The sequence below is a fragment of the Eptatretus burgeri genome, chromosome 17 (genome assembly GCF_056783735.1).
Source record: "Eptatretus burgeri isolate ZD-2024b chromosome 17, Ebu_testis_v1, whole genome shotgun sequence".
NCBI lineage: Eukaryota > Metazoa > Chordata > Myxini > Myxiniformes > Myxinidae > Eptatretus > Eptatretus burgeri.
In genome coordinates this window covers 39,277,257-39,299,773 of record NC_140977.1, presented here as the reverse complement: position 1 = coordinate 39,299,773, position 22,517 = coordinate 39,277,257, and the positions used below count along the sequence as shown (strand labels likewise).

Below are 22,517 nucleotides of genomic sequence, written 5' to 3'. Positions count from 1 at the left end.
GATTTTTAATCCGACTACCCCCTAAAAATGGCTATTTTGGGGGTGTGGCTCCGCCCACAATGGGCGTAGCCACGCCCTCATCCAGTAAAACAACTAGACATTGATATCGAACACATAACCAAGTTTCATCAAGATCGGATCAAAGTGCACGGAGTTATGCTCTGGACAGACAGACAGACAGACAGACAGACATAACGAATATAGTGGTCACTCTGGCTGGCGCTCGTGAACCAACAAGGCCAAATAATGAGCGTAATCCTCCATTGGAGTAAGTCAGAATAACAAGGTAAACATGTTAGATTGAAGAGCTAATGATGCTATCCGTTGCCAGGGAAGTGAATGCAACCAACATGGTGGCCCACACAGAATTATGGGATAGCTCTCAAAACCCTCCATTGTGGGAAGTGTGATTTTTGTATATTCATGTCCTTTAAATTGTAGGATTTTTAAATGTATATTTTTATATCGGCAATATCTGTACGAATAAATGTTACAAAATAAAAATAGTACCGCCTGTCCTGAAGGTCACCTGGATCAGGAGCAACAGTCAGTCAAACCCCCCCCCCCCGCAGATCTCCTTCGACCTTCAATTTTTTGAATGCCGTGAACAAACTTTGGTATATGACGGGTGATGAAGGTTGTGGTCATGTTTCATCGAAATCATGTGTGTAGTTTTGGAGAAGAGAGCAAATACCTATTTTGGGGGTCAAAAACCCCGCTGTAGACCCCCATAATGAGCACAGATTTTGATGCGGTCGATTCGCTTCGGTCCATCACGGGTGATGAATGTTGTGGGCACTGCTCACCTTCACTCTTTCATTCCTCTTTTTTTTCCCCACCTTTGGAATAAACTCCCTCACTCTCTTCAGTCCCACTCTTCCCTCTGGGTCTTCAAGACAGCTGTTCACCACCATCTCTTATCTTCCCCCATCCAAAACCATTATCTTTTCCACTCCCGTTTATCCACCCCAAACCCACCTCCTTCAAATTCCCTGCATTCCTTTCCCGAAAGTTCCCTGTCGTGTCCATCTTGTATACTCCGTGTTCCCCGTCCCATCCCTCTCCCTTCCACAGATCTCCTCATGTGTCTGTCCCCCACTGTTTTGTCCCGCTCTCCGACACCAGTGCCGCGAGGAGGGGGATGGGTTTGTGTCCCACTCCTGACAACAGTGTTGCGGATTCGCGCCCGCCGGCGTGCGAACGGCCACGTAACTCGAATCGCGGCACGTCGCCCACCGGACGGACAATCCCGTCGTGACCCTCTCGGACTAACGCCGGGAACTAGTCACGGGTGGGCCTTTCGGCCTTACCACGATCGTGCCAATCGGCCCCCCGCGTGGGATAGGGTTGTTCGCCAAATTCGACCTACCTAAGTACCCACACGGAGGGTAGACCGGGCGATCGCACCTCGCCGCAGGTCGACTTTGGACACGGGCCACTTTAAGCGACCCGTTCCGTACTATCGGGATAACCGAGCGGTGTTATCGTCAACCTCGACGGTTCGATTAATTATCGGGCGTTTTAGCCCACGACCAACCCTTTACGTGAAGCAAGATGGAGATTCATTAAAAGAAAAGACGAAGCGAAACGGGGAAAAACAGTTCAACATAAAGCACATTTATTCTGCGGCAAACGGAAAGCACACATATACAATTATACACCAAAAGCAAATGTAAAAATAGAAGAAACACTTCTGCACAAAAAGCAAATGCAACAATGCAGATCTACTACCGACTACCGAGCACACGGCAACACTTATACAGTTTTACTTCACAGATGGCGCCGACAACACATATACTCAAAGCAAAAGTAAAAGGGACCACCCTCAACGATGAGGGGGGCAGACGGGCCTGGGGCCGAGACCGCGTCGAGCCTATCCGTCTGGTGATGAGCCGCAAAATGGCGGTGGCGCCCCGACTCCGCGGGCCTCGCTGGCACTGCCTGGAAATGGGGTGGGAACGGGGCCCCCTTCTCACACTATCTCAGCGCGGGGGGAAACAGGAGGGGGTTGTTGATGCTCGGGGGAATGAGGATATCTCACTGGCTCGGGTCCCGCGACGAGCGTCTCCACCGCGACCTCGGTCGCGTTACCGGCCTCCCCTCTCCGCAGCTCCCCGACTCTGACACGAGCGCCCTCTAGACTGCCTTCGCCGCCGCCACCTCTCCAACTCTCCACTCTTCTCAGCTCCGTCCAACTGCTTTCTCTGACTCTTCTCTTCTCAACTCTCCTTGACTGACTTTCTTCCCAACTCAACTACTGCCTTTTCGGCGAGCGAACGCGGCCCTTTATAGCCCCCGGGGCTTCGCTTATTCACCTTCGACCCTTCACCTCTGGCTGGCTCCCCATTGGACAGAGGAAAAGTGGGCGTGAATGATTTTTGATCCGCGAATCTGCATATTGCGATTATACTCCGACGCACCTGGAGGCGGGGCCAAATCGCCCCACGCTCGCTGATAGGACGGAACAGAAGTGGGCGTGAATCGTTTTTGATCCGATTTCTTCGGAAAGGCTGGTGTTTTTGCACCCGCCGCTCGGCGCGCGCCCTGCACGAGTCCAGGATCGGTGTCCACAAGCGGCGCGGGAATGGCGGTGATGCGATGGTTGCGAGAGCGAGATGTGACGGCAGGGGTCGTGGCTGTGGTTGTGAAGCGGCGTTGCGGTTGGTGGTTGTTGTGTGATGGCTGTTGAGACGTGGTTGGTGGTTGTGGTGGTAGTAATGGCGGCTGGTCCAAAATAAAGATAGTAAAAGAAAAACGGCTATCTAAAAGGGTCGCAGCCCGAATGAATGACATTTATTCCCTCTAAACAACGGGTTTGGGCCTAACTACACATATACTTACAGAGATATCTCACCTACGAGACCTGAATGGTGGTTTGTGAATTTCGTCAACCACAACAATATATTCTATCTATATGGTGATTTGTGCTCATGAGTGTTCAAGTATATATTTAAATTGAAACATAATAATAGTTGCAAAGGTTTGAAAAATATAATAATGATCCAAACAAACTTTTTTGGGAAGTTTACTGCCATTAATACAGTATCTATTAAACCACCTTATTTGAAGTGTAACTTCCTTATTTGTGCTTGTTGTTTGTGTCCTTTATGAGGTTCCTAAAGAAACAGTACATTTCCTGTTTGGAATGATTTTCAAATTTAAATTTTGTTTGGCTGCCAGACGGGCAGACAGACTAATACAAATACCTTACTCCTTTGCGCATGCCCGCTCTGGATGACATTCCATACAGTTTTCCTAATTCAGAGCCAAAGTTCTGCTGGACTGCCACCTGTGTTCGTCATGTGTGCGATAGCAACGAACTCTGCTAGTAATTTATGAATGCCACTACCTTTACTTTGCCTGAGCTAGAATGACTTGATTTCAGTGTTGTTTGTCGCATAATGCAGTTCTGTATATATTCGAGATCAGGGTGCCGATGCGAAGCAAAACTTTTCAAAGTAATACACAGAGGTATGGTGGTACCTGCAAGGTATTCCCATTGAAGCAGTGAGTTCAAGTTGCTGGGGTGTCAGGTTCATTCGTCTTTTTGTCACATTACATGTTTCCTTCTAGTTCCCTCGCTCAAGCGGTTGTTAAATTCATCGAAAGAAGGAATGGTTATCTTCTGATGGTGCCATTCACTTCCTTTCCGTGGAGGTAACACAACATTATAAGCCTTGTGTTGGCTGAGTGGTTAGGGTGGTGGCTTGGGATCCTTGGGTCCTGAGTTCAAGCCCTGTTGGCCGCTGAATTAATACACCAGGGGTTGACTCAGCCTGTCATCCTTCTGAGGTCGGTGAAATGAGTACCAGTGTGTACTGGTAGAAGGGTACCGCATCAGCGACGCAGTCGCGCTTCCAAGAAATGATAGCCACCCCGGAAGCTAAGCTGCCATTCGCAATAATACAAAGAAGAAGAAGAAGAACACAACGTTTTAAAATATTCTTTCTGCCAGTTTAAACTGACTTATTGTTTGATAAGGGATGTCGCAGGTTTGCAACGGCTAGTAAATTCTGTTGGTCTGGCAGAATGCTAATTTATTTGGTGCATCAGTATCTGTACATTTATACAACTCTCTTTGCATTGTGTTTTATTGTTTGTGTCGTTGCATAGAGGAACCATGGGTTGTGATGGTGGAACGATTCCAAAACGGCACGAGCTCGTCAAAGGCCCCAAAAAGCCTTTGCAAGTAAGGAACAGTTACAGATCTGTGGGGTCTTTTTTTGTTTGTTTTTTCCATCATATGGGCCCTCGTATTTTTCAACCAGAAAAACTCGGCGGCGCGATGGTTGGAGCATCTGCTCTGAGTCTGGGAGGTCGGTGGTTCAAACCCTGGCGGAGTCATGCCAAAGACTTTCTTTTGGGAGGAGGAAAAATCTCAGGAAATGTCCCGCTGAGTGCAGTGAGAAATATGGCACCATTGATGTGATGTCACTGGTACCCAGGAGTGCCCTGGGAAGTGATGGCATTCCCTAGCCCAAGGAGTGTGTGTGTGTGTGTGTGTGTGTGTGTGTGTGTGTGTGTGTGTGTGTGTGTGTGTGTGTGTGTGTGTGTGTGTGTGTGTGTGTGTGTGTGTGTGTGTGTGGTATGTTCGTTCATTCTATTATGAGCCTTTAAAGTTTAAAATGTTACAGATTTATGGAGACCTTAAGTGACAAAGGTTGGCAGGTTAACAGACTATGCAAGGTTATGGGTATGGGAGGGTGAGGAGGAATGACACAAAAACTCATAACAATGGCCTGGAGAGGAATAGAATGGGAAAACATCAACGTAAGTGGAAGAGATGTGCATGGGTGGGCAGGACAAGGACACAGGGAGACTGTTCCACAATCCAGAGAATAAGGGGACGCATGAATGCAAGTGGACAAACAGCCTGGACTTTCAGAGGGTGAATGGGTGAGGGTTTCTTGAGCTACTTGTGTGACCTGGGTGGCTTCGGGAGGGCTGGAGAAGTGAGACCAGATTTTAATAGATCTGCTCAACATTTTTAATTTCTATCGGTGGCGAACATTCTTTCCACGTTGGTTGTCCCGATTTATTTTACGGTTCATAAGTTAAGGTCAGCAGACAGATTGGTTTAGAGATGCCCATTAGTTGGATCAAAAAGTTTCAAACTTTACTACAGAGCTATCTTTTTTTCTCTTTCTCTCCCTTAATGGCTTTTGCATTGTTTAATTGTTTCCTCTTGATCCTTGTTTTCCAGGTTGATAAAGAAGCTAACCTTATGGCCCAATGGTTCCACTGCGCTCTAAGCCAGGAGAAGCTTTGTCCTCCAATTGTTTCCTGTGCGCTGGGAAGGTGAATCATTTTGGTTCTCGTTGATTTACTGTTTCTAACTTCAAAGCACTATCACTTCATGGGTTCTGTGGTTTCTTGGCAGAATGATCATTTTAACCTTTACATTGAAAATGTTCACAAAAGCTTGAAATGACCGTTCTGCCCGTTGATTGAATCTGCACTCATCTTTCTCATAGGATTGTAGTATTATATTACACAGCAAACGTACTTTAAAAGGATTTGTTTCACTCTTCTGTGAGCGTTGATGTCTTTCTTGCTCTTGTTTCTCTTCACTGCTCAAAATACATTTGGTTAAAGTGTTGTACCAGGTCGATGTTTATGTATCTACAGTAATTTACATTAAGACTGGCAGAATAGCTTTGAGGTATGCATACTTGCCTCTGAGCCGTCTAACCTGGGTTCAAATTTAGACCCAGCTGTGGTACTTACCATATGCTCATGGTACTTCGATTCTGGTTTTTCACCAAAATCTCATTAATTCGTCCTTGGCACACACCCAATCTGCTCAACTAGTTTCGTCTGACTCCATCTATAACTTCTTCAGATATCCTGCACACAGAGAAATAGGGGTGAAAACATAACCTCCAGCCATCTTCATTGGCGGAAGGAATTAAAATAATAGCTTGAACGTAAAACTTATGTTTATGAGTAAATAAAATGAGTGCCATGATTTATATCTACTATAAATGGTTGAGGTGTGTGTGTGTGTGTGTGTGTGTGTGTGTGTGTGTGTGTGTGTGTGTGTGTGTGTGTGTGTGTGTGTGTGTGTGTGTGTGTGTGTGTGTGATGTTTTTGTGGAGTTCCACTGTCACTTTCTGATATGGAATGTGATGCACCAAAGTGATTGTTATGATCTGAGTTGATTAGACTGATTAACTACAAAGAATCCGGAAGAATTCCCATGCTTTAAATGCACGCCATGTTCAGGTGTAAAGAGCAGCTTAATACGTTCTTCCATGGCATGGCATTCTATTTACAAAACAAATAACAAAAATTATGACATTGTAACAAAGCATATATTAATTAATGAGAATAATATTGTTGCGGTATTCGCGCCCGCCGGCGTGCTGACGGCCACGTAACTCGAATCGCGGCACGTCGCCCACCGGACGGACAATCCAGTCGTGACCCTCTCGGACTAACGCCGGGAACCAGTCACGGGTGGACCTTTCGGTCTCACCGCGATCGAGCCAATCAGCCCCCGCATGGGATAGGGTTGCTCGCCAAATTCGACCTACCTAAGTACCCACGCGGAGGGTAGACCGGGCGATCGCACCTCGCCGCAGGTCGACTTCGGACACGGGCCACTTAAGCGACCCGTTCCGTACTATCGGGATAACCGAGCGGTGTTATTCGTCGACCTCGACGGTTCGATTAATTATCGGGCGTATTCAGCCCACTACCAACCCTTTACGTGAAGCAAGATGAGGATTCAATGAAGGAAATGACGAAGCGAAGCGGGAAACAGTTCAACACAAAGCACATTTATTCGCGACGAACGGAAAGCACACATATACAATTCCACCAAATGCACACAGAAAAGAAAAACACAATGCAATTTACACAAAAAGCAAATGCGACAATGCAGATCTAATACCGATTACATGAGCACACGGCAACACTTATACAATTTTACTTCACAGACGGCGCCGACAACACATACCCAAAACCAAGGAAAGAATACCCTCAAGGATGAGGCGGGCCTGAGGCCGAGACCGGGTCGGGCCTACCCGTCTGGTGATGAGACGCGGAGCGGCGATGGTGCCTCAACTCCGCGGGCCTCGCGGGCAGTGTCTGGTAGGGGGTGGGAAAGGGGCCCCCTTGGTCGCACTATCTCAGCGCGGGGGGAAACAGGAGGGGGTTGCTGATGCTCGGGGTATAGAGGATTTTTATTGCCCCGCGACGAGCGTCTCCACCTCGGCCAGGTCGCGCTGTCGGCCTCCCTGGGGTGCAGCTCCCTGCACGACGCGAGCACCCCCTCGTCTGCCCTCGCCGCCTCTCCACAGCTCCGTCCCCTCCGCTCCGACTCCAACGCACACGACGACCTGCTCCTTCTTGCCAACTCCACCGCCCGCGAAGTCTTAACTCTCTTTTCCTCTCGACTCTACCACTCACTGGACTGACGAACACGGTCGCTTATATAAGCCCCGTGGCTTCGCCTTTGACCCCCTCCCTTCGACCTTTCACCTCGCTCCCCATTGGCCCGAGAAAAAGTGGGCGTGAATGCTTTTTGATCCATAAATTTGCATATATCGATCGCCCTCCGACGCCCTTGAGGCGGGGCCAAATCGCCCCTCGCTCACCGATTGGACGGCAAAAAGTGGGCGTGTGTCGTTTTTGATCCGTTTTTGAAGTGGAAAATCCGTGGTTTTGTACACGCTGTTCGGCGCGCGCCCTGCACGAGTCCAACACCGGTACCCACAAGCGGCGCAAGAACGGTGGCGATGCGACGGTTGCGAGGTGTGACGTGAAGGTCGTGGCGGTTGTGGTGAAGCGGCGTTGTGGTTGGTGGTTGATGTTGTGACTGGTGGTGGTAACAATGGCGGTTGGTCCAAATTAAAGATAGTAAAAGAAAAACGGCTATCCTGAAGAGTCGCAGCACGCATAAATGACATGTATTCCCACTAGACAACGGGTTTGGGCCTAACTACACATGTACTTACCGAGATACCTCACCTAAGGGACCTGAATGGTGGTTTGCGAATTTGGTAACCACAACAATATTAACAACAATCATCACACCATTTGTAAGCCTTTATCCCTGAGCAGGGGGCAGTTTCTTGCGGGCTCCAATCATGGTTCCCTTTCTTGTGGCAATGTTGTCAACCCCCCTGATGCTAACTCGGCGGCCAGCGGGGCTCGAACTCAGGATCCCTAGGATCCCAAGCCACCGCCTTAACCACCAAGCCACACCAGGCTCATAATAATATTAACAACAATAATAGTAGTAATATTATTTGGCAATAATAATAACGAACATATAATCCCCACCCTGGCCCCAATCACATCTGGACTTGGTGAAAGGCAATCTGATGCTCAATCAGTACGGCAGGCAGGTATGCTACAAGGCCATGAAGACCAAGGATTCTCAATGAACCAACAAATGGATTCTCAATGGACGAAGAGAGATAAGGCATAGTAGGAATGGACTCCAGAGACTTGGAACCGTTACAGGTGGGTAATCAGCTTTAGAATTTAGGGTTTGATTCCCAGTTCCGATGGAGGGAATTGATTACAACCGGGCAATCAATTCTTTCTCCCAAGCCTAGTACTTACCATATACTCATGGCATGTAACGTATATTCATGGTACTTACCATATACTCATGGCACTTACCGTACACTCACGGTACCTACCGTCACAGTATATACCTACCATATATTCATGGTACTTACCATCACAGTATTTACCTACCATATACTCACGGTACTTACCGTAGACTCACGGTACTTACCGTCACAGTATATTTACCTACTATATACTCATGTTACTTCCTGTATACTCACGGTACTTACCAACACAGTATTTACCTACCATATACTCATGGTACTTACCATCAGTATTTACCTACCATATACTCATGGCACTTACCGTACACTCACGGTACTTACTGTCACAGTATATTTACCTACCATATACTCATGTTACTTCCTGTATACTCACGGTACTTACCAACACAGTATTTACCTACCATATACTCATGGTACTTACCATCAGTATTTACCTACCATATACTCATGGTATTTACCATATACTCATGGCACTTACCGTACACTCACGGTACTTACTGTCACAGTATATTTACCTACCATATACTCATGTTACTTCCTGTACACTCACGGTACTTACCAACACAGTATTTACCTACCATATATTCATGGTACTTACCATCACAGTATTTACCTACAATATACTCATGGCACTTACAGTACACTCACGGTACTTACTGTCACAGTATATTTACCTACCATATACTCATGGTACTTCCTGTACACTCACGGTACTTACCCTCACAGTATTTACCTACCATATGCTCATAGCACTTACCGTACACTCACGGTACTTACTGTCACAGTATATTTACCTACCATATTCTCATGGTACTTCGCGTATATTCCTGGTAAGCACTTTGATATTTCATTTATTATTAAAAGCATTATATAAGGGTTGAATTGAAAAATGTAACGAGATATTAGTCGATGGAGCCATGAGTGTCCCTTTGCTTGTCTTTGTTTTTGAACATCATTATTTATTTTCTACATCCTTTTATGCATTTGGGTTCCAGGTTATACAACAAAGAATGTGTGTTGGAGTACCTGCTGGATAAATCTCAAGCAAAGTGTGGCCAGGAACTAGCCATGCACATTCGAAGCCTGAAGGTACATGGAAAGTGGCGCGACTGATCTGTGTGCTCCGGTTTGCATGATACACTGGAGACTTTTTAAGAGATACATCGGGGTTATCCTCCACGATTATGCGTAGCACCTCCAGGGGAAAGAGGGGACCAACTTGGTTCCTTCTACTGAGCTTTGGATATCTGTGAGGATGTTTTGAATTTTATGAATAACTAAAGGGGGCTGCCTGGGAGGGGGTGGGGGGTTAGCCAGTGCTGGGGGAGAGGGGGATACCTGGTGCTGCCTGGTTGGGTGAGCTTTTCCATGCAGGGGTTTCGGAATATTTTGGACATTGAAAAGCTCTGGAGTTATTGGCATTATGGTGGTTACCTTTTGCCTGCAGGCTGGCGGCAGCACTGCCCTACCCCACATCCCAATATACACTTTATAGCAGCCTTTGGTGGTTTCAAAACAGACATGAAGGCCAACAGGTGGTAGCCTAAAACCTTGCCCACCATCTGAAGTTCCTACACCGAAGATTTGGAGCCTCTAAGTGCGACGGTTCGGCAGTGAAAGAATTGCATACAAATGCACAACCAAACACACAAATACTTGATAATATTGTTATGTTTTTTGGAGACTCTGGCAGACACATACAAACACATAAATGATCCCAAACGTAGTGATATCTGTAGTAATTTTGTTTAGCTAAATTACCCCTTCCCCTCGTATTAGTGGAAGGGAAAGATGCATTGTGTATGTAGTTAGAACTACCCCTATTGTTCTCTTCCTCATTCTCAAACTCTGTACTCGAACGTTGTTCTCAAACTCCATTCTCATACCTCATTCTCAAACATGTAGTCTCAATCCTTTATTCTCAAACTCCATTCCCAAGCACTTTTAAACACTTAACACATTGAAACCACAAACACCATTCACTCCAGAAATCACGCCAGAAACCATACAAATGTATCCAGCAACACTTCAATGGCATACACCGAACACGATACTCTCTTTAGCGTAGCAAATGTAGGCAAGGCTGGGTGTTCATGTGAACATGAGATGCATTGTACAGCCGTTCGTCTTGTCCATTTCCTCGCCACTGAGTTACCAGCAGCCCTGCCCATTGCGTTCCTGCAACCAATCACAATGGCTGAATCACAGCACGCCAGACAATCGGAGTGGTTGGATCATGGAAGGTGGGCTTGAGAGATGACAGGAGCCAGGGTGCTAAAATGCCTGGCAGAGCAGTTCATTTCAGTTCTGGAGAGCTCATTGGAGAAGTTCAGCAAAAGTAGTCTTTGGAGTTTGGAGTTGGTTGGTTGGTTGGTCGATCGAGCGGAGGTGGTGATCGAGTGAAGAGTCTGAAGTGGGCCACACTAAGTGCCGTACCTGAGGAACTCAGCGGAACGTGCACTGAAAGGGCCAAGCGGTCGGGTGTGGAGATGATTTTCCACCATTAACTGATCGTTGAACCTAAATGTCTTTTCAAATCTGCAATATATTCCCCTTCCTTGTGTAGCTACAGTTACACAACTTCAGTACAATTTATCACATTTATTCACATACAAGATACATTTAATATGTGCACATAGGAGGTTCTGAAAAGACAAACGCATTCCAGAAATCTCAAATACAAATGGAGAATCTAAGTCTTTATATAGTTTCAGTAAGATAGTTTTTTATTATCTCTGGCACTGGTGCCAACTTGTCTGGTCTTGACATCTTCCAGGTGAAGCTTATCTTCGGGTCTCCATACAGCCCCAGCTTGACCTGGTTGAATGGTTGTAACATATTTTTAAAATCCAGACATGTTAATCCTTTCTTGATACAAACGCACAGAATGCTGGAATGACGTCAAACGCCAACTGTAATGGTCATTAAAACAGTTTCCATCCCGAAACTGGGAAGATATATTATCTTGAGCTTGGTGAATACATCTGAATACCTTCTTAAATCCACATTCCAACTTGTTTGTATCTTATATAAGAAATTCCTTTCGATAATTATGAAATGATAGGCAGTTCTTCTTATATTAAACTTACTGGCAAAGTTCAACCTGTTTACACTTTTAATATACAGGTGATCTTTCCATATAAAGGAGAAATAGAATTATGATAATTCCAAATGGATACACACTTAAAAAAGAATCTTATCATATTTAAGTACATTTTATTTCAGGTTTAATATTTCATTTTAATACCAAGTTTTAACAATCATAAATTTATTTATTTCATCACCTTCAAACCCATTATGATAACAAGGACAAATGTCTCCAAGAGCCGCGTCCTAAAGGTTTTGTCTTCACCAGAAGAAGAATAACAGGAAGAGGAAGAAGAAAAAAAAACAAAAAACAACTTCCGATATTTTGTCACGTGCTTTGATTAAGCCAATAGCGACAGCTATTGATTCTTTGTTGTCGTTGTCGATATTGATTCATGAGAATATGGTAGGACGATTGTCGTTCATGACGAGAAAATAGTGTATTTACGAAATTATAATACATTAAATGGAATAATCTTTAAATAGTAGCGTGAACTTTTCTAAACTTAAAAGCAAATGTCAGAATATATTTAAAAGTTCATGATAGACGCTCTCAAAAGGCACCCTCAATGTGAGGATGTGTACAGGTGTTTAGTATTTAAGGAGATCCGGATCCTGTATATAAAAGAGCCGAGTCCGAAAGGTTTTGTCTTCACAAGAAGAAGAAGAAGAAGAAGAAGAACAAGAAGAAGAAGAACAACGCCGAGCTCCTGAAAGCCTGTATCTCACTGGGCTGCGACAGCGTGACAAAATGCGAACGGGATTCTCCAAAATGTCTGGAAACGTTCGCAGTGGTTCTCAATTTCCTCGCGTGATTCGCAGGACGTCGCTCTGGTGTCACTGGAATTTTGAACATGTTCAAAAAATTTGTGCGACAAATTTTATCTCAAAATAGTCACAGAGTCGTCGCGATTGTCTCGAACCCTTCTCAATTTAGTTTCCGTGAGTCAGAAGGTGCGACAAATAAGACATGCAATGTAATGTAGATAGACTCACAATAGTTAAATCCAGATATGACGAAAAAAAACCCAAAAAAAACTCATAGTCCATATTGTAAAACAGCATTGTCTGTCCTCTTTCTCTCCTGTTCTGAGTAATGGCCTTCAATGCAAACTTTTCACTTTCCCATCATTCATAAATCACGTCACACATATTTTTACATAAATTAGGTCACACACAAAATATGGTCACACCGCCAAGCCCCTATCAAGGCAGATGAACAATTGGGTCACACACAATGTTTGTGGGTGCAACATTGACAAGTAACAGAACACTTTGAACAATCAGGCTTGGTCAGCATTATTCTCCTGTAATCCCACCATCCTGGTCTGCCAGGGCACAGCTCCCACACCATTGTAGTACTCAGTCAGGTACTCTCTTACTCGTTTCCCAATTGACAATATGATTGCTGGAAGGGAGAGGCCATATATATATATATATATATATATATATATATATATATATATATATATATATTTATATATTTATATATATATATATATATATATATATATATATATATATATATATATATATATATATATCTGTATATATATTTATATATATATTTATATATATATATATATAAATATATATATATATATATATATATATATATATATATATATATATATATATATATATACACATAGTCCCGATTTCTCAATTGTCACGCACAGTAGTCGTGCGACTGTTGCACGACATTTGCGTGATGGTCGCACGACCGTCATGTCACCGTCGCGCTACAGTTGCATATGCCCAGAAAATCTCAGTTTTGTCACCTGAACGTTGCACGAATGTCGTGCGACATGTATGCGAACTCCAGGCGAAGTTCATCCCAAATTTCGCCGGGAGTTCGTGGGACATTCGTGCGATATTCGTGAGACGTACGCAAATGTGTTTTAGTATAAATTCAGTGTGATTCCAAGTGAAAATTATCGCTGTTTTATCGCAATTTGGTCTCTCCAACTAGTCGCAAGCAGTCACAGCCCAGTGAGATACAGGCTTAAGAGCCATGTCTCGCTTTGCGAGACGCGGCTAAAAATGTATCTACACTTGCCACCCCCCCTCCCCTCTTCTCTTCCCCTTTCCCCCATTATTTTACTAAAAATGTGTTGAGTTTTGATTGAGATACAAGTTCTTCGGTGCATTGATAATATGGTGAATTGATGATACGCGCTGATTATATGTGTGTGCACCACGATTAGGATATCTGTGAGCTGAAACTAACCGAGAACCCTGCATGGCTGGGAGAGCAGACGGACAGGAAGGGCGACAAGTATGAGGACTTGCATGCCGCTCGCTTCATCTGTCCCATCAGCGGCCTGGAGATGAATGGAAAGCACAGGTAGGCTTATGGCGTACTTTTAACGACATCGGTTCCATTTGATTTGTATGTTGACCTTGTCGAGAAGCATTTTGGCCGACGGTGTTTCATCGAAAGTAAAACTTGCTCACATGAAGTTCATTCTTTCAAAATATGTACACACTCATTTTTCTGGTTGGTTCAGGGGATTTCGGATGGCACCGCCTTTATCACGGGTAGCATTTTCATGACAATCGGGCCCGAGTCGTACAAGTCGACGACACACGTAGGCTGGGATAGGTGAAACACCCGTTTCCCGAAGTTCATTTGTGATCCAGCTTGGTTTTTCCGGACAATCTGACGGCGACACCTTCATTCTCCTGAGGCTAGCTTGGTTCACATAAACCTGTGATGAATTCTGTAACACTGCTGCCTTCAGCCGGATTTGAACCCACAATCTCTGGGACGCCAGTCCGTCGTCATCCTCGCCACACAAGACTCACCACTCGAGGCATCTTGTTTCTTTCATTCCACACGTAATGCCTTGTGTTCATTTTAGCAACGATGCTTCAATTAGTTTTGCGACATTTACATGTTGTCTTGGCCTTCGGTGTTGTTTTTTTGTGCAGGTTTTGTTTTTTGTACGGCTGCAAGTGCGTGTTTGCGGAACGTGCCTTGAAAGAGCTCAAGACTGAAACATGTCCTCAGGTAAAGGACGATGTATACTTCATTTGTAAGTGCATACCCACTCCTTTTGTAGGAGGTTGTTTATGTACCTGAGGCGAACAAACAAGTTGTTTATCTGTTCAACAGTTGTCGCTTTACTTGAAGTTGTTGGAATTTTTTAATAGTTTCCAGATGTTAAAGACTGCTCACCAGTATCGGGGGATGTGTGTTGTGTAGTGTGGTGCAGGTTTCACGAAGAATCAAGTGATCGTGCTGAATGGCTCTGTGGAGGAGGTTGAGGTTCTCAGGCAGAGAATGGAGGAGAGGAGGCTGCAGAACAAGCAGCACAAGGTGGGCATGGTGTCGTTGAAGAATATGTGCAAGTAATGATCAGTTTAAGTCATATCAGTTTACATCTTATCGTTTTAACATCATTAGCGAATAGGGGACATTGTCTGTTTAAGTCACTGATCAGTTTTGCGTCGTTGACAAAGAATATATTATGAGGATATGAAGAAAATAATTCGTAATTAATTAAGGAGAAAGCCCTCAGCACGTCAAGTGTGAAACGGCTGGGTTATTTTAATTGCTTCCTTGTTTCTTTATTTATTCACCATTGAGCTTCAGTGTGTCTGTCCAAGCTGTACCATTTTTACCATTTGAGCTTTTGCCATCAAATGTTCAACAAACCTTTTATGATGAGAATATTGAGAAGACAAATTAATAAATTGTACATTTTTTTTTAACCTGGTGTTTTCGTCAACTTTACTCCTGGGGTTTGGGAGGTGTAAGAGCAGTACACGGATGATGAGAAATTGAGTTATTGATGTACAATGCAACTCCGCTGCCAAGATGGGGTTCAGGTATGATCAAACCAGAGGAGACAAGAGCCAGGGAGAGACACTAAAGTCAGGGACGTCCTTTAGGAGGAAGGATTCTGTTAAACAGATTATGTCTGGTTTATCAGCAGCGGCCTGGATTGAGAGATCTGTCAGCTTGGAGCAGAGGCCTCGGATGTTTAAGGTCCACACATTTAGGGACAAGGGAGGAGGAAATGCTGATAGCGTGAAGGAATGTGAAAAGGAGCAAAGAGAGTGGAGCTGCAGCTGCAGTGTCACTTGTGAAAGGACTGGAGAGGAGCAAGACTGCAGCAGACCATCAATTTCATGTTCTGATGAGGCTGTACGATGATCCTGTTCCATGTTCTAGCCGACATCCAGAAGACGTACTATTTGACGATGAGGCGGTCTTCATAACTTACCTCGTCATCTTCATAACTTCACCGCTCGCCTCCACACCTACCTCGACTTATTCAAGCCACGGCTCGCCCTACCCCCACACCCTCCCATATAAATGTGAGCAAATATAGCCCATGGAAATATTTATACCATATTTTCATGCAGCTAATCCATCCCCTGGTATACCCCGCACCAGAGGAAAAATACTACTCGAGGAAAATTTCAGGTAAATTTTCATTTCAGCGAAACACACAAGCCCGCTTTCCTCTCCACATGACCGGAAGATGCGCGATCTTCATATTTCCAGCAGCAGTCACGGCTTTGTTGTCAAGGGCTAACTAATGGCTCTTTTCGAATACAACTGCGGTAAGAAGTAAACAAGTGACATTAAAATGAAAATCTTGAGAAAAGGTTTTTGTAATAATTTACTGCACCGATGAGTTAAAAACGACGGTGGGTTCTGGTAGCGATGCATCTGGAAACCATGCTGCTCATCCATTAGAAATGTATAAATACCCTGCAGGCTGTTGAATTTTATATCGTTCCACAAAATTGACCATACCATTACATGTCCCTGCTGTACAATGTCTGCTGTCAGTACAAGTGAAAGAAAACGTAAAAGTTTCACGGTCAAATTCAAACCGAACGTAGACGAAAAAGTGGGCTAATTTATTGGGAGGAAAAGACGAGGACGAGAGTGATGACGATACGGATTGCGACAAACCCACACTTTCCGGCTCCAAGCTGTTTCAGCCGTTTCACAACGACACAGAAGACGAGGACTCTGTGAGCTTTACGGAAGATAATTTACCAGTACCTTATATAGCTTTGGAATTAGATATGCATGTGTGGGTAAAATATTCGAAATAACTGGCATTAAAGATATTCCAATTAAACTTGCAAAAACAAACAAACAAACAAGCCGGTCGGCGGACATGGGTAGTCGATCAAGTCGAATTTAGTCGTTTTTCAGCCGTTACTAGCCAAAAAAGCGTCTATAGCAACTGTTCTTTCTCACACATAACTAGGACATACCATGAACCTACCATACCAGTTTCATGTATATCTGACTCATAGTCTCTGAGATATAACAAACTTCGATTTTTAATTTTTTTTCGACCAGGGTCCATTCAAAGTCTATCTTCTCCGACAGTTTTCATGGGAGTGGGCTGAATTTTTTTTTTGTCAAGGAGGCTGAATGTGTTGCCCACAAACGATCATAGCTTGATTTTTGAATTTCGATATTTTTTATTTTTTTTTGAAAATTTCAAAGGCCCGTTGCTAGGCAACCGAGGGGTCCATAGCAACGGTTCTCATTTGCGCACAACTAAGTCATGGTATGAACCTACCAACCAAGTTTCATCGAAATCGCCATTGTATTAACGGAGCATTGGACTGGACAGACATACAGACAGACAGACAGACAAACGTATTGACGGAAATACTGATAATAAGGGTAGACTAGATTGACTACCCAACAACTGCCTCTGTTTCTATCTCCTTGATCATTTAACTTGGTCCCCTGTGGTTATGCCACGTGCCGTGTGGTGAAATACCGGATACCCCGCAGTTGGAATGGAGCTAGTTTAACGTATTAATAGTGGATTACTTGCATGAAAATGCAGTACCTTTGAAACTATAAGTACCTTTTCGGTACCTGTATTGTTTTATGTTGTATGTAGTTTTGTACTGACTTTCCTCTTATTTTGTATTATTATTCCTCTCTAAATTGTACAATTTGTGATTTATGAAGACTTTAAGCATGGAGTAATGGAGTGCTGGAACGTATCTCTTGTATTTTAGTTATTATTATTGGAAATAGCTGATCAGTTTAAGTCGTGTTTTCCAGGAACGTAATCCCGACTTAAACTGATCATTACCAGTACCCTAATGTGTGTTGTGACCCACAAGGCCATTTCCACCTAACCTTGCTTCTGTTTTGTTTTTTTTTTTTTTCTGTGGAATCTGGGATTATTTGGGAGTTGGGCAACATAGAGCAGAGAGTCTTAGACAGAGAGATATGAATAATCCAGTAAAACTATACTGAATATGGCCGAACCTAGAACAAATTGCTTCAGAAGGTTTTTTTTGTTTTAAATAGTTCCCTATAGCCCCCTCTACATCATATCAAAAGTTATCTCAAAGTTACCCCCCCCCAAGGGCCCTAATTTGCATGAATTAAAGATGGCTGCCATGTCAGAATTCAATGTACAGCAAACTTTTTTCTGGGTGGTTTTAGGGCCCATAAATGTATTACCAACAGATAGGAATGTGATATCAATCTATCGAATAAGGCTACTTCCGTTATGATATGACGTCACTATGATGTAGTATTACGTCATGTCATGACGTAGTCCCTGATTTTACTGAAAATAGACATTTTGTACCTTGTTATTGTAATTCCCTGTAGAATTTGGTTTTGATTGCTGTTTCTTTAGCCCGAGAAGACTCTTTGGGACCAAATACTACCTACTTATATGTAGTCCAATAAATCAGCTGCTCTACTTAGTCCAATGATGTTGGGTACATTTTCAGATAATAACTGCGAATTCGTTTTACTTCTGGAATTATAATTATTGTTACATCATGTTCACACCACAATTATGTTTCTTTGTTGCATCTGATGTGATACATTCTGCACTTCCACTTTCAATATGTTACTAAAACATTACATTTGACTTCAGATGGACCACCAACAGCAGGAGCTGGCCAGCGGTGCTTCGGATGAGATCTGTATCCTCTGCCGTGAAAGCCTTAGTAATGGACAGCCAACAGTCAAGATCCAACAGGCTCGCGCTGTGAGGACTTTCAATGAAGCCAGTGAAGCCCGTAGAACTCCCTCTCTCCAAGTTAAGGAAGGGAAAGAACTTCACACGTTATGGAGGCAGATTCACATCGATAGACGCAAAATAGCCACCGCTAAGAGAAAGGCATCAGGGGAGAATATGCCTGCAGAGCCACCTCGCCTTCGCTCTCGAACGCCAGAATTTTCATTTCAAGACCACTGCTTCCTTTGTGGTACAAAGATTCTTACAACAGAAAGAAAGAACCAAGACTGTTTTCTAGTAAGGACATACGACTTTCAGAAATCTATCATTCAGGCATGTGATGAGTGGGGTGATGATGATAGCTGGGCTGGAGATGTAAGGCATAGAATAAGTAACGCAATAGACTTACCGGCTGCAGACTCTCTCTATCATCATGTCTGCAGTGCTAATTTTCGCTCTAAAAACCTATCTATTCCTCTGCGGTACCAACAAAGTGATGGAAGGGAACGCAGTGTATCAAAACCAGGCTGGAGGTCCGATGTGTCACGGGAAGAAGCCTTCTTCAAAGTGGTTGATGACCTTAGACAAGATGATGATGAGCAAACTACCGTTACAGACCTTGTGAGAAAAATGTCCCAGATTACCCCAGATGCATACAGCCCAAAATATATGCGTCAGAAACTTGAGCAGCACTTAGGTGATTCTGTTCTAATAACCAATATAAACGGCGCCCAGATGTGGTCACATTCCGAACAAAAGCTGCCAAAATACTGCAGACATTTTATGATACCCCGTCGACAGATGAAAATCAAATAAAACAGCAAATTGTAAATGCTGCAGCCGACCTCGTTCTCAATGAAATCAAGTGCATTCAAACTTCAAAGGAGACTTATCCCGATAGTAACAAATTAAGCTCACTTGAAGATAACCTGGATTATGTCCCAGGTTTGTTGCGCACATTTCTGGACCGTGTTCTCACAGGAAAGACTGAGGATCTCAAAGTTGCTACCCTTGGACAATGCATTGTTCAGATGACCAGACCAAGGATTGTTCTGGCTCCTATTCCCTTCGGTCTTGCTGTTCAAAAATGCACCACCAGTACGGATCGCGGTTCTTAATTGATAGTTTGAATAATCATGGGCTATGCGTGTCCTATTCAGAGGTACTGAACTTTGAATCAAGTGCGGCTTGTTTTAAGGGCACAGATATTCCAGTAGCTGGACACTTTGGTCAGTACATTGCAGACAATGTTGACCATAATCTGAGGACTTTAGATGGACGCGGTACAGTCCATGCAATGGGCATCATAATGACAATGACCCCTGGTATGCCAAAAAGACAAGGTCCTATTCCGCGACTAACCCACCTCTCAACTGGAGGATACCAAAATTGCAATTCGCCATTATAGATACCTTAAAGGGAAGAGCCTTCCATTGGTATTCAGGAAATTGCCCCTGGTTGAAATAGCCAATGAACAGCATGGAAAACTGGACACTTTGTGGAAAGTATCATGGTCCCTTTGACCACGTTCTCCAGGCTGGAGTGGAATGATGCAGGCATTGCGCAAGGGTGACCATCCAGGAAAGGCTAGTGTTCACTTTCTTCCTATGTTGGATCTTGACCCAACTGATATGACCTGCATTTATTCTACACTCCACTTCGTTGCGACTGAAAGCAAGCGCTAAGGCACAGTTCCAGTGGTAACATTTGACCAGCCTCTCTGGTGGAAATCTAGAACAATCATTCTGAATGAAGATGCAGCCAGCATTCTGAAGCCAATCATACTGATACTTGGGGGTTTTCACACCGCAATGAGTTACCTTGGCAGTATCGGTTACATAATGGAAGGATCGGGCCTGAAGGAAATGCTGGAGCTAGTTTATGCTGGCAATGCTGTGGTGCAAATGTTAGGTGGAAAGGCATATGCAAGGGCTGAAATGTACAAATGCCTCTAGTGAATGGCGTGGTGATGACTGTTCCATTAGCACAGTTATTGACGTGACTGAGGACGACACGGACTTGTAACTCAAGGGGGGCTGAGCGAAGTAGTGCAGCTGGTTTATTGGACTACATGTAAGTAGGTAGTACTTGGTCCCAAAGAGTCTTCTAGGGCTAAAGAAACGGCAATCAAAACCAAATTCTACAGGGAATTACAATAACAAGGTACAAAATGTCTATTTTCAGTAAAATCAGGGACTACGTCATGACATGACGTAATACTACGTCATAGTGACGTCATATCATAACGGAAGTAGCCTTATTCGATAGATTGATATCACATTCCTATCTGTTGGTAATACATTTATGGGCCCTAAAACCACCCAGAAAAAAAGTTTGCTGTACATTAAATTCTGACATGGCGGCCATCTTTAATTTATGCAAATTAGGGTAACTTAGGGGGGGTAACTTTGAGATAACTTTCAATATGATGTTCAGTGGGGTCCAATGAACCACTCAAAGCAAAAAAAACCTTCTGAAGCAATTTGTTCTCGTATACGTATTTTATAATTTTACTGGACTAGAAGGGTAACATACACACAATCACCCATCCATACTCGAGCTACCTCAAAGCCCTGCCAACATCCCCACACCCCTTGATCTCCACAACTACCAGGTACCTATCTAATTCCAATTTAAACTTATCGACTGTTTCTGCTGCCACCATCTTTCCAGGGCGACCATTCCATGCATTAACTACTCTTTGAGTAAAAGACCCCTGCCTTACGACCAATCTTAACTCTCCTCTTCTTTACTCTTGGACAGGAGAAAGGATGGGATAATACTGCATGAAACGACTTGGGGGGTTGGGGGGGGGAAAGGGGGTGAAGTCCAGGACACTTCTGAAAGCAAAAGAGGACGGAGACGAATAATTGAGTTGAGCATGACGTTTTGATTGGGAAGAGTGAGGAGGTTTGGGTTTTTGCAGGAATGCGCATGACTGGGAGGGGTTGTGGATGGGAAGAAAAGAGAAGTTGGGTGGAGCCAAGACCATAAGGGAAGTGGTAAGTCAATTAGAGGCCGCAACCTGCAAGCGGTTAGGGACACATGCACACTGAGAGACTGCCTTCTGTAAAGAGACGTCAACGACTCAAGAGTGCCATTTATTCCATCATGGGAGGAGTGTTGTATTCAATGACAACTTGAAGGAAGGCCTTATTTATTGAGTTATTTATTTTCCTCCATAATTCTTTCTGTTTACAAGGCTATTCTTAGTCCCCACCCTTCTCCGCTTTCCATTGGGGTTTACTTATCAGGAGGTCTCCATACAGTTGCGGTGTTTCTCCACTGCCACACTTTCAGGCCATACCCTCCATCATCTTGCTCTTGTAAATAATCAAAGGTCTTGAACTAATTAAAGATACATGAGCCTTGATCTGGTAAATAATAGAGGTGTGTCACGGGTCCCACCACCAGTTAAGGTGGTGCCAGGATATATATGTATATATATATGTATATATGTATATATATATATATATATATGTATATGTATATATATATATATATATATATATATATATATATATATATATATATATATATATATATATATATATATATATATATATATATGTGTGTGTGTATATATATATATATATATATATATATATATATATATATATATATATATGTATATGTATATGTATATATATATATATATATATATATATATATATATGTATATATATGTATAAAATTTTGCATTTTTCGGGAAATTTTTATTCTTAAACAAGACATCCCATGAATAGGAGTGGTTCGCTCTCCGCGATCAATGTAATGTAAGATTGTTGGAGGCATTGTGAATGTGCCAGATACCACGTTGTGAAACAAAGCCAATTTGAATGGATGAAACAAGATGGCATGTTGA

At 43.5% G+C, this 22,517-nt stretch overlaps 1 protein-coding gene across 3 annotated transcripts in view; it reads left to right on the top strand.

The window, feature by feature from the left end:
* The window catches only part of RTF2 (replication termination factor 2), a 29,975-nt gene that overhangs the window by 4,218 nt on the left and 3,240 nt on the right, over positions 1–22,517 (top strand). For all 3 annotated transcript variants that reach the window (XM_085861473.1, XM_085861472.1, XM_085861474.1), the window contains exons 2-7: positions 4,114–4,189; positions 5,204–5,298; positions 9,584–9,677; positions 13,883–14,022; positions 14,610–14,688; positions 14,884–14,997. In XM_085861473.1, the coding sequence (XP_085717599.1) occupies positions 4,121–4,189; positions 5,204–5,298; positions 9,584–9,677; positions 13,883–14,022; positions 14,610–14,688; positions 14,884–14,997 (591 nt within the window). In that variant the 5' untranslated portion in view covers positions 4,114–4,120. The remainder of the gene's footprint in view (positions 1–4,113; positions 4,190–5,203; positions 5,299–9,583; positions 9,678–13,882; positions 14,023–14,609; positions 14,689–14,883; positions 14,998–22,517) is intronic.